Source organism: Clupea harengus, chromosome 14 (assembly GCF_900700415.2).
Source record: "Clupea harengus chromosome 14, Ch_v2.0.2, whole genome shotgun sequence".
Classification (NCBI taxonomy): domain Eukaryota; kingdom Metazoa; phylum Chordata; class Actinopteri; order Clupeiformes; family Clupeidae; genus Clupea; species Clupea harengus.
Window position 1 is genome coordinate 9,720,498 of NC_045165.1, and position 16,041 is coordinate 9,736,538.

Consider the following 16,041-nt stretch of genomic DNA (forward strand, 5'->3'; position numbering starts at 1 on the left):
GTAGAGTCAAAGTTACATTACACATGAGCGCCCCCTAGAGGTTACTCCAGAATGACAACAAAGGCAAATCCTTCCTAACAATCAACATCAACTGATACAGGGCCCTACGCAGCAAATTAAATGTTTATATATGCATGTAATGCATTGGGGGTATTAAATGTTATTACCTATGTATGACCTTTAAAAATTCTACTTTGAATAAAAAAAATTCCCTAAAAAATTTCAAGTAATTAAATAATGTGGAGCGGAAACATACCATGATTGCATTTTTGTATTGCATTCATGACTTTGGACCTGGGACAGGTTACCATGGCAACACACCCGTGTCTCTGTTAACTCCTCTGTGTTGTTCCTAGGGAGAGGCAGAGTTTGCCCGCATCATGAGCATCGTGGACCCCAACAGGTTGGGACTGGTCAATTTCCAGTCCTTCATTGACTTCATGTCCCGTGAGACTGCCGACACAGACACTGCCGACCAGGTCGTGGCCTCCTTCAAAGTACTGGCTGGGGACAAGGTGAGGATTACAGAGAGGGAGGTTTAACACTCATTTATTAGATCTCGATCTAACTTTCTCACATAATTACACTAATAAAACACATACAACATTGAAATGCCAATAAACAAGGTTTACACCACCACATTACTGAGAAAGGGGGGGGGGAGAGAGAGAGAGAGAGAGAACTGGTTGAGTATTATAAATTAATAGAGATAGGATGGAGGGTAGTTACTAAACATTATTATAAAACATTATTTTTGTCATTAATTCAAAAATATTCAACATCAAATATTGTCAAGCAATCGTTGTGCTTTTTTTATTGTCCACTCAAATTGGATGTTTTCGAATAGCAATAATTGTAATGTTATGTCCAGGAAAAAAATTAATTCAAGATGGATTTTTAAGAATTATCCAATCAAATTAGACAAATCTTGTTTTTACCTAATTATTCCTTTTTGTCTTCTCTGCTCTTATGAACTCCTCTTCCCTCTGTTCTTCACTACCTATCTTCCCTTCCCTCTCCTCTCCTCTCCTCTCCTCTCCTCTCCTCTCCTCTTCTCTCCTCTCATCTCCTCCTCTCCTCTCCTCTCCTCTCCTCTCCTCTCCTCTCCATTCATTCTCTCCCTTCCCACCACCCCCATCCAGAACTACATCCTGGCGGATGAGCTTCGCCGTGAGCTGCCCCCTGACCAGGCCGAGTACTGCATCGCCCGCATGGCGCCCTACGCTGGCCCTGACGGTGTGCCTGGCGCCCTCGACTACATGTCCTTCTCCACCGCCCTCTACGGAGAGAGTGACCTTTGAACTCCGCCAGAGAGAGGCAGCCAGCCAGTGGCCCACTCTTCTGCCTTGCCTGCTCCGCCCCTTCCACCCCGCCCATTGCAATGCGCATTTTTTGTACGTTCCTTTCCTCCCTCCATTCCTCCCTCGTTACCTTTCTCCCCCCTCCTACCCCTGATCCTTTCTTTTTTTTTGGTCTTAACATCCCTCCCCAATCCAACTCCCCATCCAACCCTCTCGACCTGTCTGTTGTATTTGCTTAACCTCATGCAGTGCAGCAACTCCCCATGTTTACAATGAGGGAGACAGAAAAAAAAAAGTTTTCATTTTATTTCCGTTTTATGTTCTTGTTGTTTTGTTTTTTCTTCATAAAAATGAATAAAGTTAACATATTTTATTATACAGAACAAAAAAGGTATTTTTCTTCACCTGATTAAAAAAATGAGAGAAAAAAAAGAAACAAAAAGTAAAAATAAAGAAAAAAGGCAAGCATTGTCTCTTCTTTTCTACATGCATAATTACTTTTCACCAACATTTCCAATGATGATACGCAAATGTGTCACATTTCCCAAGGACTCCACCCGTCAGAAAAGAAGAAGCTAAACTCATCTGTATATAATGCTAACCTGCATACAACTCTGAACATCTAGTCTCCTTCCAGTGATGATAGTATTTTGCCAACCAGCCCTAACAGCCATTGGGAAAATTGCTACCTAGATCATTTAACATGACTGGTCATGAAACTTCAAATTCAGGGTCGGAATTAATGATTGCCGTTTGTGAGGAATATTAAGGGTAAACCTCATGAAGTACTTAAAGTGTCACCACATCCTAATGTTTCTGTATGAACACCTCTTTGCCTTTAGAAGGCACACCTTTGTTTCAACAAGAGCAATTTCATCTCACTGACTCAATGTGTGAAAGACAATAGAAATACAATAGAGAACACTAAATAAGCTCAGCACGAATATTAACACTGGGAATAGTACAGCTTGTATTGAGTGTGCTAATGCTGAGCTATGTTTACTAGAGTTTAATGGGAACAGGTTAGAGCTTAATATGAATACATTTCATAATATCTTGAAGGATATGTATTATTATATTACTCTATTTTGAACCTTGTTAAGTTGTGTGAGTCTTTGACTCTTAAACAAAAGTCAGGAGGCTGGATGTGTAGATCTGAAGTTTAGCGCTGCTTCCAGCAATGGAGGTGGTTCATGAAGCATCGCGGGTGTGTGTGTGTGTGTGTGTCTGCTGTGAGAGTGTGTGTGTGTGTGTGTGTGTGTGTGTGTCTGCTGTGAGAGTGTGTGTGTGTGTGTGTGTGCGTGTGTGTGTGTCTGCTGTGAGAGTGCGTGTGTCTGCTGTGAGAGTGTGTGTGTCTGCTGTGAGTTGTGTGTGTGTGTGTGTGTGTGTGTGTGTGAGCTCCAGCAACGGAGGGGATTCATGAAGCATCGCGGGTGTGTCTTCTGTGCAGGCCTTCTTAAAGGCACCTACTCCTATCATTTGGGGTTTTGCTGTGGCCAATCAGAATTAGTTTCACTTTCAGCTTCTGGTCTCATCACGTCAGCTAGTTCGAGGGTGGCTACTCTGGCTTTCACACTGAGTTGCTGCATGTTCACCAGACAAAAAAAAGACTTCAGTTGTTTGGGAAGTGATGTAGGAAATGTGGGGGTATTCCAAGTATGTGGTGTCATGACAACCCTGGGTAAATTAACTCAGAGTAAGTGGTAAACCTCCGAATAAAAGAGCCATATGCCTTTGTTTTGCAAGGAGAATGAAGCCTTGAGTTAATTTAATTAATTTAGTCACTAAACCCCGGTGGTCAACTGGCTTAGCAAGGCACAAACAGCTATTTAAGTATAGAATGAACTCATAAGCAAAACAAGGTCAACACTGTTGCATTTGCTAGATAGGCTTCCATTTCACTGAAAACTGTTGTGGAACAAGAAAGTAATGCTATTGGAAATTATGTTTAGGCTATATGATTCCTCCCATCACTTTTGCCTTCTGCAGCATATACAATCTGACAATTTCAACACAGTCTCACAATTAAAAACCCTAGAGATACTCAGCACAAGAGCAAATCAATGATCAAACGTTTTAACCGTCTAACCAAAAGAACATCATGGCATCACATCTGCATTATATTTTATAAACGGACTTTTAACCTCCTAATGTTCTTTACATTTTACAGCTTTTAATTTGATGTAGCTTTACTTCCCAGAATTCAAAGCGATTCTATTGTGAAATGCATGCTGGGATTGCCAGACATGGTTCACTCTAAACACTGATACACTATAGTTGGTGACAGTAGCTAATATCCTTGTAAAGTGGAACATTATGTCTGAAATTAAAATGTAATTGTCGATTTAATTAGAGGAAACATGTGGAATCGTTTCTCTCATTTGCGAAAGAACAAGACATTGAAGTATGGCATCCCTATGCTGGTAGGTGTTTGGTATCACTCATTTTCAGCTCATTCATTTCAGTTAAGTTAGCTAGGATACCTAGCTAGCAATGTAATGGTTACAAAAACCACTAAAGACTTCACAACTAGCTAGAATTAGGCAGGCTTGCCAGCTAGCAGGCAAATCACTTAATAGCTGGTTGACATTAAAACCTGAAATCGACAACTACTACAATTGTGTGAGCTAGTTTTGATATGACCCTGACTAACTTAGTTTAGTTTGTCATATATGAAAAACCTCTCAATGACTATCGAAGGTTAAACTGAAACAGGTTGGGCTAAACGAAATGCAGTGGACTGCAATATTGCAAAACCTGTCATTTAACTTAACGTTAGTTGTTTTGAGGTGATATGGGCGGGACGCTTTCACCAATTCGTGTTGTTTGTAGTTGCTGGTCGTGGGAGGTTCGTTTGGACTCAAGGAGTTCACACAGATTCGATACGATGCCCAGAAAATCCGTAAAAAGGTAATCCATTCATTCATTCATTCATTCATTCATTTATTCATTCAGCGTCTCCTCTGTCATCTAGCGTGTAATGTATTACTGTCATACGAATACAAAATCATTCCTTTCTGCTTTCCAACTTATTGTCATACAAATAAGTCCTTACCTCCGGCTTACCACCAGTGGACCTTGTAACTGGTTCAGATGGGTCATTTAGCCCTAAATCTATATTCATGTTTCCATCATTCCTGATTTTCTTTATCTGCTGTAAAGAATAATGCAATCCCTGAAAGGAAACATATTCGAGCAAAAGAAGGAAGCTGATTTTCTGCACTCCATTGTGTTATATTTGCAATGCCTACATTTTGGTGGGCTTGGTTGAAATGGTCAAATAGTAATGATGCACTTTTGAAATGCACATAGTGTGTGTTTCTTTCTATTGCTCAAATATTTAAATTGTTTAATGCCTTGGCACACTAACCTGAATGCTGAGCTTTTTCAGTTAGGGGCACTGTCGTGTCAGATTTGTAGGTTTGTGATAGGAAAGATACTTAGTCTTCTGATCTGATTAAAACTCTTAGTTCTTGATAATTCAGGTAAAAGTTCTTAATAAGACCAGTAATCTGGCAGAGTGTGAAGCAGAAAGGGGTTATGTAGTCAGTGCAATACCAACAGCATAAACCTGAGCTCGTCTCGAGACAACACTGATATCACAAAGTTTGCCTTAGCTTACGTATACATCAGATGTCACCATAAATCATTTTATTTCTTTTGGTTTGGAAAGAACAGTGCCAACACAGTTCACATTCACCAATAGGCTACAATATCAATACCTACTCTCACTAGTGACTAGCCAGCTGTCAACAGTTTAGCCTATATAAGCCTACCAAATACAACAACAAAAAAACAATTGTGCAGTTTATATGTAAAAGGTATTTTCCATTTGTCTAGAAGGTTCAACAGTTTGTACATAATCCACGCAGCCCGTTTTTCCACCGATTTCCACCCTGACTAATGTTTTGTGATTGACCTCCGTTGATTTCCGTCCTGTGGTGGTGCAACAGACGTACGGACCAGAGGCCAATGCTGCGTCTACGTTTATATGTCTGTCCAGCACGAAATCATACTGTAGATTTCAAGGGGGCTCTCACAGAATTGTCGTTGCTGTGGACTAACACAATCAGCTGTCCTCAGGGGCCCTTTTCCAGCTCAGGAAGCCTGCTTTGCCTCCTTGTCATAGAATGCGGATGGGGGAAAAAATAACACTGCACACGTACACACACACACACACACACACACACACACACACACACACACACACACACACACACACACACACACACACACACACAGAGAGAGGGACAGGCAGGCCTGCTAGATGTCAGGCGCATTGGTGCGACCAACCATGATTTATGGTGACATTTTTTTAGTTGCACTTGACAGCTCTTTGGTCACAATCTGGAGCCCTGCTGAAGAGTCATGGCTTGAGTAAGCTTCAGCACTTGGCTGTATACGTCCAACTTATCTTTATAGTACTTGTCTTCCAGATTTTCTGTGAATTTGTATGTGTTTACACCTGAAAAGTCAAAAATCTCCATTTTTCTCCTAGCTGGACCCAGCACTGGAGGCCAGAGTAAACTCCGAAAAACAGTCTGTGATCCTCGAGGAGGAATATGAGGTACAGCAAACAGCAAGAAACATAATCATTCTGATCCCTTGGTCTGGACCTATGTGTGTACGTGGGAGATAGTGACAATTTGTCCTGTATTATATCTGCAGTTTTGTGAGTGAACGTTGGAATTGATAGTTTATCCTGAACAGTAACATTTTATTTCCACGTGATGGGAAAAGTGTTACCACATAGGAAAAGAGAACTCATTTATGTGTTCAGTAAATGTCAACACTAGCTCGGATGAAGAATCATTTGGAGATTTCGGTTTTGATATTTTAATATTGTGGATATACATCATAACTTGTACATTTAAATCACCTCACTGTGCGCGTGGGTATGCAAAGTATACAATCTGATCTCTTATCTTGTGTGTGTGTGTGTGTGTGTGTGTGTGTGTGTGTGCGCACACATGGGCCTGACAGAAACTTCGTGAGAAGAACCTGGACAGTTGGAAGAACATTCGTGGCCCCCGGCCTTGGGAAGATTCCAAAGAATATCAAGAAGAACAGAGAGCACGCCTGAACAAAGGAGATTAATCACACACACACAAATGTCATCCTCGAGACAGAAACGGGCTCTGTGGTTTAAGTACATCCCTTCACACACATGTACATATAGTCTGTAGGATCTGGGAGTGATGCGAAGCAAAGATGAGCTTTGACTTTCACATATATGGCCTTCTCTCTGGCTTCGTTGGAACTGTAACCCTTGTCTACTGTCCACACAAAAGATTACAACTGTTTGGACCATAGAGAATCCATATGAGTGTATGGGGGGGGAAAAAATCAAGATCTTCAAATCACTGTGCTCTCTGTTTGAGAGTCAGTTTGTGTTTCAGAAATGAGCAAACATCAGTGCCTGTGATCAGTCAACACAAAGCCCCACTCCTACATCACCTGCAGAGCTGGGGGGTATTCGCTGTACGTGGTTTAGTGACAAACCTGGATAAGTTAACTCAGAGTAAGTGGTAAACCTAATAGAAGAGCCCTCTGACATTGTTTTGCTAGGAGAATGAACCAATCGGGGTTCTTTTATTAGGAGGTTTACCACTTACTCTGAGTTAACTTATCCAGGTTTGTCACTAAACCACGTACGACGAATACCCCCCTGGTGTCATTCAACAACTAACCTTGTTTGTGAGTGCATTGTCATACTCTTGTTTTAATAAACAAAACAAAAAAAAGAGAAAAACTTGGAAGAACCATTTTTGTGTTTTAAGTTCTTACATTTGGAGTTATAATGTCTGTCAATAGTTTGTTGTTGTCTTTCATTATTTTAGTTATTTAGAAAGATGTCTAACAACACCTTTGCTTCTAAAGCAATGCTGTCTTTGCCACAATGAGAACGTGTTGGGCACTAGTGTAGAATCCTGTGCACAGTTCTGTCTTTGGTATCCTCCTCCCTGAAAGGCTCTTCTCATTCAGTTCTACCAATGACTGTAAAAGCATTGACAGCATGGGGTCATGCCCCTCCATTACACAGAAATGTAGCCTAAATTAGTCAAATATTCACAACATTGACTGTAATGTTGTATGTAACCGGAAATGATATAGGCAAGAACAACCGGGAGGATGATATCACTACTTGGACTATTGGGGACTTTTGGTGAATTCGTTGGCAGTGTTTTTTATCTGTGTCTGGGAGTTGATGGCATGGATGTTTGACGCGAAGTTGGGTAATGGTGGAAATCCCCGATTTCACCAACTGCATTTAAAAAAAAGAACTTGGCCAAGACACTTTACCAACTAGTGCCCATCATGATGACACGACACTTACCAGGACCAATTGAAATCGAAGATCTTCTATGAAAATCGGCGGCAAATAGGTTTCGTTTCTCACCTGTGTCGTCTGTACTAAGCGTACAGTAGTGGAGCCTGTGCTATGCACAAGTAATTTGTTATTCGTGAAACGGTAATTCGTAAAACATCCATCTGAAGGTAAGACAAGCCCTACAGCATAGACTTTACTGACTAGAATAGAATAGAATAGACTTTATTTGTCATTGTGCATTAGACACACAACGAAATTTGTTTGTGCAACCACTAAAAAAAGTGCAGTTGTGCTGGGTGGAGGGTATAAGGAGGGTTGTGTGATTATTTAGTTCCGTGATGGCCAAAAATGACAAAATGTATTTATCGTGATAATGTAGGAAGCCTATATCAGGTTGTGGTTGATTTGCGTTTTAATAAAAAGAACACATAGCCTACAAAACAAATGCCATGTGTAGTTTAAACAGATCATGGTTTAAAAAAATTAAATAAAATAATTGTCACAAAGGTAAGCTATGTATGGTAGTGGAAGTCTATTTTGAAATCGTATTTATTCATAACATCTTTAAAATATGGTAAGATAACGTCTTTAAATTAAATTAACGTCCGTGGTTAAATTAAATCTGGGAAAGCCCTACTTTTTCTGAACGCAGAGTGTAGTCTGAAGATGAACCGTGGAAAAGGTTGAGCTACACAGTAGGCTAAATCATAGCTTATATAACAAATTCGAGGAACTTTTTTGTCATCAAGGTCGTTGCAGAACTGGTTCGGTTGGGTGTGTGTATTCTGCAGAGCTGCCAACTTTTCAAAAAACCTTCGAGTGAGATTTTGTCGGGAGTGACCAAAATGTTGCCGCGCACGCAGCCACACACGTTGGTGGCTCAAATATCAGGGAATTGGAATTAATTTGGCGTTGTAGCCATGTTGTGCTCTGCATTCTGCTGGTTTGTGGGGCCCAAAGTCGTTGATAGAGGCGGCCTACTGGAGATGGACAACATTGGTTACATTCTGTGAAGCAAAGACATAGCTGAAGGTCCACCCCCAGGACATTTTTTCTAGTGGATTTTTGGGTGGTATGCTAAAGATGTGCAATACCTGAACTTATTCTGATTCATGTTCATCTGATCATGACTTGTAGGGCCTTCTAGACTTGAGCTGAACATTCAACCAGAAAACTATTGGTGTGCCTCAATGACTGTCTATGTACCACAATATAGCCTAATTAATAGACCTGTGTTTAAGATTTGACCAAGGTAGGTTCCCACCACACGTTCCATCAAACAAAGAAATGCAACAAATAAAGTGCTTAAAGTGCTTAAACAGTAGCCTTTTTAAGCAATACAATGGATTGAGGTATCAGATGAAGATCAGAAGCTGGTTAGTCATTTTCTAAGATCTGTGGGCAAGGTTGTACTGGTCTGTGGCCTTCTTGGAGGCCTTGATGACCTCTGAGGGGGGCTCCCATCTGAAACAGGGCTCCAGGTTGGCCATCTTTATGGCCATTATTGAGGACAGGGTGCCATCCAATGCCAGGCTATTTCTGGTCTTAGTTTTGTTTAGTCCCACAACTGAAAACACCCTCTGCATTCGAATGGGGCAACACCAGGACCAGCTTGGCGACGGCAGCAAGCCTCTCAAACTCTTTGGCTCTTGTCACCTATGGAAAATGAACCAAGAACAAAATGGAAAAACATACCATATTTTGTTTTGATTAATACTGTATATTGTAACAAAGTTCAGATACAACATGCATAGTTTGCATCATGTATGACACAATATATGCATGCATCAATAAAAGCAACAGATGTAGCCAAGCCACACCTGCCAAAAAGAAAGACAAAAAAAATGTATACCTTTTGTTTCCGTGTTGCCATTCCAGCCCAGAAGCTTTCCATCTCCGTTTCGTCCTGAAGGGAGGTTGTTGGCATGGTCTGATAATTCAGAAATTCCTCACCCAGGTGGTCATGCTCCTCTGGCCCATGGTATGGGAGGAGATGGGGAAACCTATTTATGAAAGTAGAGTTACAGGTTGTTAAGTTATATGTATATTGTCATCAACCAGCAGCAGTTCATACTAGGGCTGAACGATTAATTGCATTTGCGATTTAATCGCGATATGATAGAACGCGATTTTCTAACCGCAACGTTCGCGATTAAAAACGTGATCTTTAAAAAAAAAAAAAAATTATTATTATTATTTTTTTTTTTTTTAAGATGGTAAATTTTGCCCAGTGTTTAAAAAGTGCATGCCTTGTGTTTATTCTTACAATTACTTTGTTAAAATGACTTAAATGCACAGTGGCAAAGCCACCGATTTGTTGTTCTTGATTCTGTAATAAGCAGTTAAATAAAAATGTTAATTGTGGGAAATAATATTTTACACTAAATGTATCTAATATTGTGTTGGTCATCATTCATTACGATTTGTTGGGAAAAAAATTAGGATAAAACAAAAAAATCGCATATTAAATCGCAATCGCAATATTTTGGGGAAAAATCGCAATTAGATTATTTCCCCAAATCGTTCAGCCCTAGTTCATACACATCTTTGAGGAAAAGCCATATAAGAAATGTGCAGTTTAGGAGTGAACATACCTCATCATAAGCATTTTAGCTAAGATGATAGACAATAATTAAAGAAAAAAACTAACCTTTCAACAAAGTACAGGACATATTTAATGCCACTTTCAGCCTTTGATAATGGCTGTCAATACCCAATCAGTGTGGTATCATGAGTGGTCCGAAAAGTGAAGACCAGAAAATTGACCAAATGTCATTATAGCCTACATTGGGTTACTAAATAGTACATGTAGCCTCCACTTTCCCCTTTCATAACATGCAATTGCTAAAATGGTTGAAAATGATATGTAGCCTAATATTTATATTTATAGCTCAGGCATCGAAACCGCAGTGAAAGGTGTCAGTTTATGTTAGTTCATGCTGGTATAATATCAGTATGTCATCATTTTACTGTCTATTTTTGCTGACAACAGCTTTCCTCACGCTACCTCACATGTACACAAATTTATAAAATAGTCTCCGTGCCGAAACTCTTCAGACTCGCCGCCGCTGCGCGGCTCTCGCAGGAAGTGTGCATGCTCTAACCTGATATGGTACATTCACACATACGTATATGTTAGAGGCTTCAACAGAGATGCTTCTCATTCTCTAAATCAGTTTTGTAGCTCTGTAATCTCCCACATACAGGGTAAATACTGCATATTTATTTAGAGTTTTTCATGCCAATCACTTATTCACTCATTTCTACATAGCTTTAACATGGCTGCCCCTTAAAAAAAGAGCTCAATCTTGTCTGCTTCACCCAAAAAAATGAAGGGACATTAATTCACATAAAAAAAAACTATATTCATAATGCAAACTGATTTAGAGAAAATACATATTAAAGCCACAGAGGAGCCTGAAAACATGGTGTTGAGAACAATACTTGAATAATCCAAACAGGCAACTCAATGTCAAGACACAGGCACTTTTATTCACGGCACCAGGGGAGGTGAGAATGCTCGGATCAAAGTTCCAAGGCTCAAAAGGTTGAGCAATACCATTTGCATAGTCACATGGCCTACAGGTCTCAAACACTATTCTGATCTTGTTTACTAACCTCTAGTTCTATTCCTGTATTGCCAAAATTAGTCAAATATTCACAACATTGACTGTAATGTAACTGGAGATGATATAGGCAATTACAATCGGGAGGATGATATCACTACTGGGACTATTGGGGACTTTTGGGGAAATTCTTTGGCATTTATTTTCTCTGATAATGTAGGAGGCCTATCAGGTTGTGGTTGATTTGCGATTGTTTAAAAAATAAATATATATTATTTTATGAAAGAACACATGGCCTACAAAACAAAAACAATCCTAACATTGTGTATTAATCTAGTTTAAACAGATAATGGTATTTCCCCAAAAATATTATTGTCACAAAGGTAAGCTATTTATGTATGGTAGTGGAAGTCTAGGTTGAATGTATTTATTCATATCATCTTTAAAAGATTACGGCTTTAAATTCAATTAACATCCATGGTTAAATTAAATCTGGGAAAACTGCTAAAGCGTGTAAAGCCCTACATTTTGTGAATGCAGATGCCAATATATTCAACGTAATATGTCAGCTCCCTTTGGCTGTCCTTTAATAAGTGTTATCCTGCATGATGATTAGTTTAACATAGACTACAGTTTACAGAATTCTTGCAATTGAAAGAAGAGAAATGGGCTTTTTATCCATTGGGGGGTTGACCCCTCTAGTGATGGCAATGGCGTATGCACAAACAGTATAGCCTACAGTATGTCAATATCTGTGAACTTTGGTCCAATGCAGCCAGACAACTATATCCAATTTAGATGTAGTACCCAGCAGTAACCAGCAGATGGTAGGATTACATCAACAATTTGTATGACAGAGATTTACATTTACATTTAGTAGACACTTCTATCCAAAGCGATTTACAAGGATGTATACATATTTCACATTCACACTGATGGCACACTGCACATCAGGAGCAATTAGGGGTTCAGTGTCTTGCTCAAGCAGGGAATTGAACTAGCAACCTTCTGATTACTAAATGACTTCTCTACCTCCTGTACCATTGTCACCCTGAGAAGAATACTTTTGAAGAATACTTGTTTGCATACTTCCTCATACTCTGTACTCGCAAAGGTTATTCTGGAATCCCACTCACAACTTGATCTCTGAAATTATGATATTATGATTATTATTATTATAATTATGATATTTGGTAATTTTATGATTAACTGTCTTCACAATTGTGAAGTGGCAGAAATATGTTTTTGTCTCAAAGCTGAAAGCCAACAGACATGTCTTGCAAATACCACCAACAGCATGGATGTCTTGCCACTGGTGATATTTTGTGCTGTAAAAACTGCATTTTTGCAGTGTTTTGGATCAAGATCACAAAACTACATAGTGAAGAGCCTTCACCCGACCATATGTAATCAAAATGCATTTGGGGACCCCTCAAAAACATACCTAAAAAACTGTACAAAAAAAAAAGCGCCTTATATAATGTTTTTTAATTTGTTGTCGCCATTTAAGTATACCGTAAATCCTCAAATAAAGACCGGGATTCAATTAGAGGCCAGGCTTCCGATAGTAGCCGGGGGCGCGGTCGATACGGACAAATAAAGGCCGGGCCCCGAATACAAGCCGGGGGTAAAAAAAAGGTACCGGTAGCCTATTTTACTGTAGCCTACCAGCATCAGTCCATCAGCACAAAGCAGACATCACAATTTAATTTAATGCATTTCATATATACATGTTCTCCTCATGTTTAATTTTGTTGGCTAATTTCATAGCTGTTTGCAATAAAAAAAGAAATGTTTCAGCCTACAAGGCGAATTTGTTATTATACAGTTACTTGCCTAAACGATAGAAAACATTCCTACAAAATACCTCTTTTAAATGATTTTGTTGCCGTTTCGTCATTTCCGCTAAGAAAATGTTTTTCTTCAGGCTAATAGAACTTTAACGTTCCAGGTGTTGCGTAACAACCCATTACTTGCTGACTTCAAGTTACAATGACTTTCCGCTACGTTAAATGACCGGACTTCTTGCGGAATGATATGAAAGATGTGAATTAGAAGCACAAAACCCATTGCCAATGACAGCGGTCATTAACTTTTCGCAGTGGTGAATATCAAGAAATTACAGACCTGCTAACGTTGGGGTGCCATTCAAATCAGCGGAACTTTTTGGAACATTCTGAAGAGCCGTATAATAAGTAAGAAATACAAGCCTGCCCCAAATACAGGCCGGTGCGCTGTGCAGCCTAAGTAAATAAAAGCCCTGGCCACAATTTGAGGATTTACGGTACTCTGTGTTTCTGGTCCTGAAATAATAATTATTTAGGTGAACTCATGATCTGTATGAGTGGTATGTCTGTCAGTGTTAGTTTTGGCAGCTATTTTAGTCTTAGTCTTTAGACGAAAATGCATATTAGTTTTAGTCACATTTAGTCATTTTAATCCTTCTTAGTTTTAGTCTAGTTTTCGTCGACGGAAACTCAGAACATTTTAGTCTAGTTTTAGACGACGAAAACTTTTAGTCTAGTTTTAGTCACATTTAATAGTCCATCTTATAGCCACATTAAACTCCTTTCCTTCCCTTCTCAAGGCCGAATTATACTTCTCCGACTCCGTACGGATGGGCGGGCGAACGGATTCGGACGGACTCTTTTTGATTTATACTTCTCCGAAGGCTGTGGGTGCTGAAAACAATTCACCGCCAGAACAGTAGGTGGAGCAATGTTTTTTTGTCGATAATGAGCTTAGAGAAGCCTCCTCTTGAAGGCACGTAGCATTACATTGTAGAGAGTGGCTAATGCTATATATGCACTTGAAAAGGCAAACTTATCTCCATCATGGTAGGTATTATTTGTGGGAAAAATAGTAGCAATCTATAACAAAATGATATGCTTATCTTACATACACTATAGAAACTATTAAAAAACGATTCAATTAAATGAATACGTTCTTATTTTCTTTGGTATTTTTGTCATATTCAGATTTGCAATGATGATTGCTGGGTAATATGTATGTTGTTGTCCAATGTCAAGTCTCTATTTGATCATGTGACGAGACGATGCGATAAAGCTAGTTTATCTGAACGTCAAGACCGACAAGCTGACTGAGCACAGCCAGAGGCAAAGCACAGCACACCTGCAAGCCAAAACGATGCCTTTCAAACATAAAAGTGGTGATGCATGATTTGCTTTTTTAATGGACAGGATAGCCAGACCATTCAGCCTCTCCTGCTCCTCAGGTAGGTCTTAATGAGTTTCAATTTGGAAAAGAGTTGCTCGGCTGTTGCCACTGTCAGAAACAGTAGCAGGGCAGTGCAAACGGAGTGATAATCCATAATCAGCATCTTGACAAATTGAGAGACTGCGGACTGCTGAGCAATCTCTGCTCTAAAGCAGGCCCTGAAAATAGGAGTTGTGCACCAAACGTTATTCCTATGTTCCTGTTGTAGTGGTCAAACAGACGTTTTGCCTGGTCAAATAGCTCATCATTGGCTGCGGGTCGGGTTCGGCCAAACCTTTAGAAATTATAATCGGGTCGGGAATCGGACATATCAGCGCGATAAGGCATTGAACATTCCATATTTGAATATCTTAATAAGTAGTGAAGTCAACGTGTCTGCTTCGCATGAGGCAGAAGTTTGAGAATAAAATAAATCACATTTAGGATAACAGCCTTCTCCCTGTGTGCGGGAATTTGTTTATGTCCTAGCTGTGACAACGCGATTACAGGCAGCAAACTGGCATCTGGAGAGTTTAAAACAATACAAAACGAGAGGAAATCTAGTATGGAGATATTTCTGCTTAGTAGTCAATGCGGATTCTATGGATCAAACCTCGATTGTTGGACTATGTAGATAGTTTTATAACGAACGTTTCCGTGCACTTAAAGTTTTTTTTAAGAAACTGTCATCTGGAGAGTTTAAAACGATACTTAACGAGGGAAAATTTACTGTATGGAGATATTTCTGTCGGATGGCATCATAGTCGATGCAGATTCTAATGAGGCTGTTTGATATGTCCAATGTAAGACGTGTGAAGCTTTAATGAAATATGATTGATGCCATCCTTTTTCTCCACAACAACATGGAATAAACCTCGATGGTTGGACTATGCAGATAGTTTTATAACGAACATTGCCGTACACTTAAAGAAAAAAAATGATCTTCAATGGTAAGACTTCTTTGTTGTGCCTCTTCTGGTGTAGCATATAACGTGAGTTTTATTTAGGCATAGCAGATGCCTAGCGTTTGTAATGTGTAGGCTATTACATTCCGTTCTTGCAATGTGAATAATTTAATTTCAATATGCTTATCTCCCTCTTGTGCGCGCTTGTGCGTTTAACGGGACTTGTTTGTGTGAGCGAGTGCATTTATCTGTTAATGCTGGAGTTTAATAAAGGCAGGCTATTCATAAAAAACCTGTCAGTAGTATGAACAGTTGAGACATTGACTCAGTGGGGCTCGGACAAAATGTTTAATTGCTGTCGGGCTCGTGCCGGGCTTGGACAGAAAAATGTTGCTGATCCACACTCTATAACAGAATAGGAACAGATAGGGAATGAAACAGGAAATGTGATATTCCGGAAATTATGTTGTTCGGAAATTATGTCGTTAGCGGACCAATCACAGCCACGGACGGACGACGGATTCGGACGGGTAGTCAGAAAAATCAGGAGGTGCACGTCGAGTGATCTCTGAGGGCTCGGAGGGGCGTTCCATCTCGGAGAAGGCGTTGCCAAGGCGTTCTCATGTGTCTGTCTCCGTGAAAACGGAGAAGTATAAATTGGGCATCAGGCCCATACTACTTGCCAAGGCTAACGGGAGGCTTCAATTGATATTCATATATTA

The 16,041-nt window shown here is 39.8% G+C and overlaps 2 protein-coding genes across 5 annotated transcripts in view; both read left to right on the top strand.

The window, feature by feature from the left end:
• The window catches only part of actn1 (actinin, alpha 1), a 47,953-nt gene extending 46,187 nt beyond the window's left edge, over nucleotides 1-1,766 (top strand). For all 4 annotated transcript variants that reach the window (XM_031580428.2, XM_031580430.2, XM_031580427.2 and 1 more), the window contains exons 20-21: nucleotides 357-515; nucleotides 1,143-1,766. In XM_031580428.2, the coding sequence (XP_031436288.1) occupies nucleotides 357-515; nucleotides 1,143-1,301 (318 nt within the window). In that variant the 3' untranslated portion in view covers nucleotides 1,302-1,766. The remainder of the gene's footprint in view (nucleotides 1-356; nucleotides 516-1,142) is intronic.
• Nucleotides 1,767-3,521: 1,755 nt separating this feature from the next.
• LOC105890993 (cytochrome c oxidase assembly protein COX16 homolog, mitochondrial) lies at nucleotides 3,522-7,053 on the top strand. The gene is made up of 4 exons (XM_012817124.3): nucleotides 3,522-3,724; nucleotides 4,134-4,211; nucleotides 5,800-5,868; nucleotides 6,285-7,053. The coding sequence occupies exons 1-4, from the start codon at nucleotides 3,662-3,664 to the stop codon at nucleotides 6,396-6,398; spliced, it is 324 nt and encodes a 107-aa protein (XP_012672578.1). The 5' UTR covers nucleotides 3,522-3,661; the 3' UTR covers nucleotides 6,399-7,053.
• Nucleotides 7,054-16,041: the final 8,988 nt, after the last annotated feature.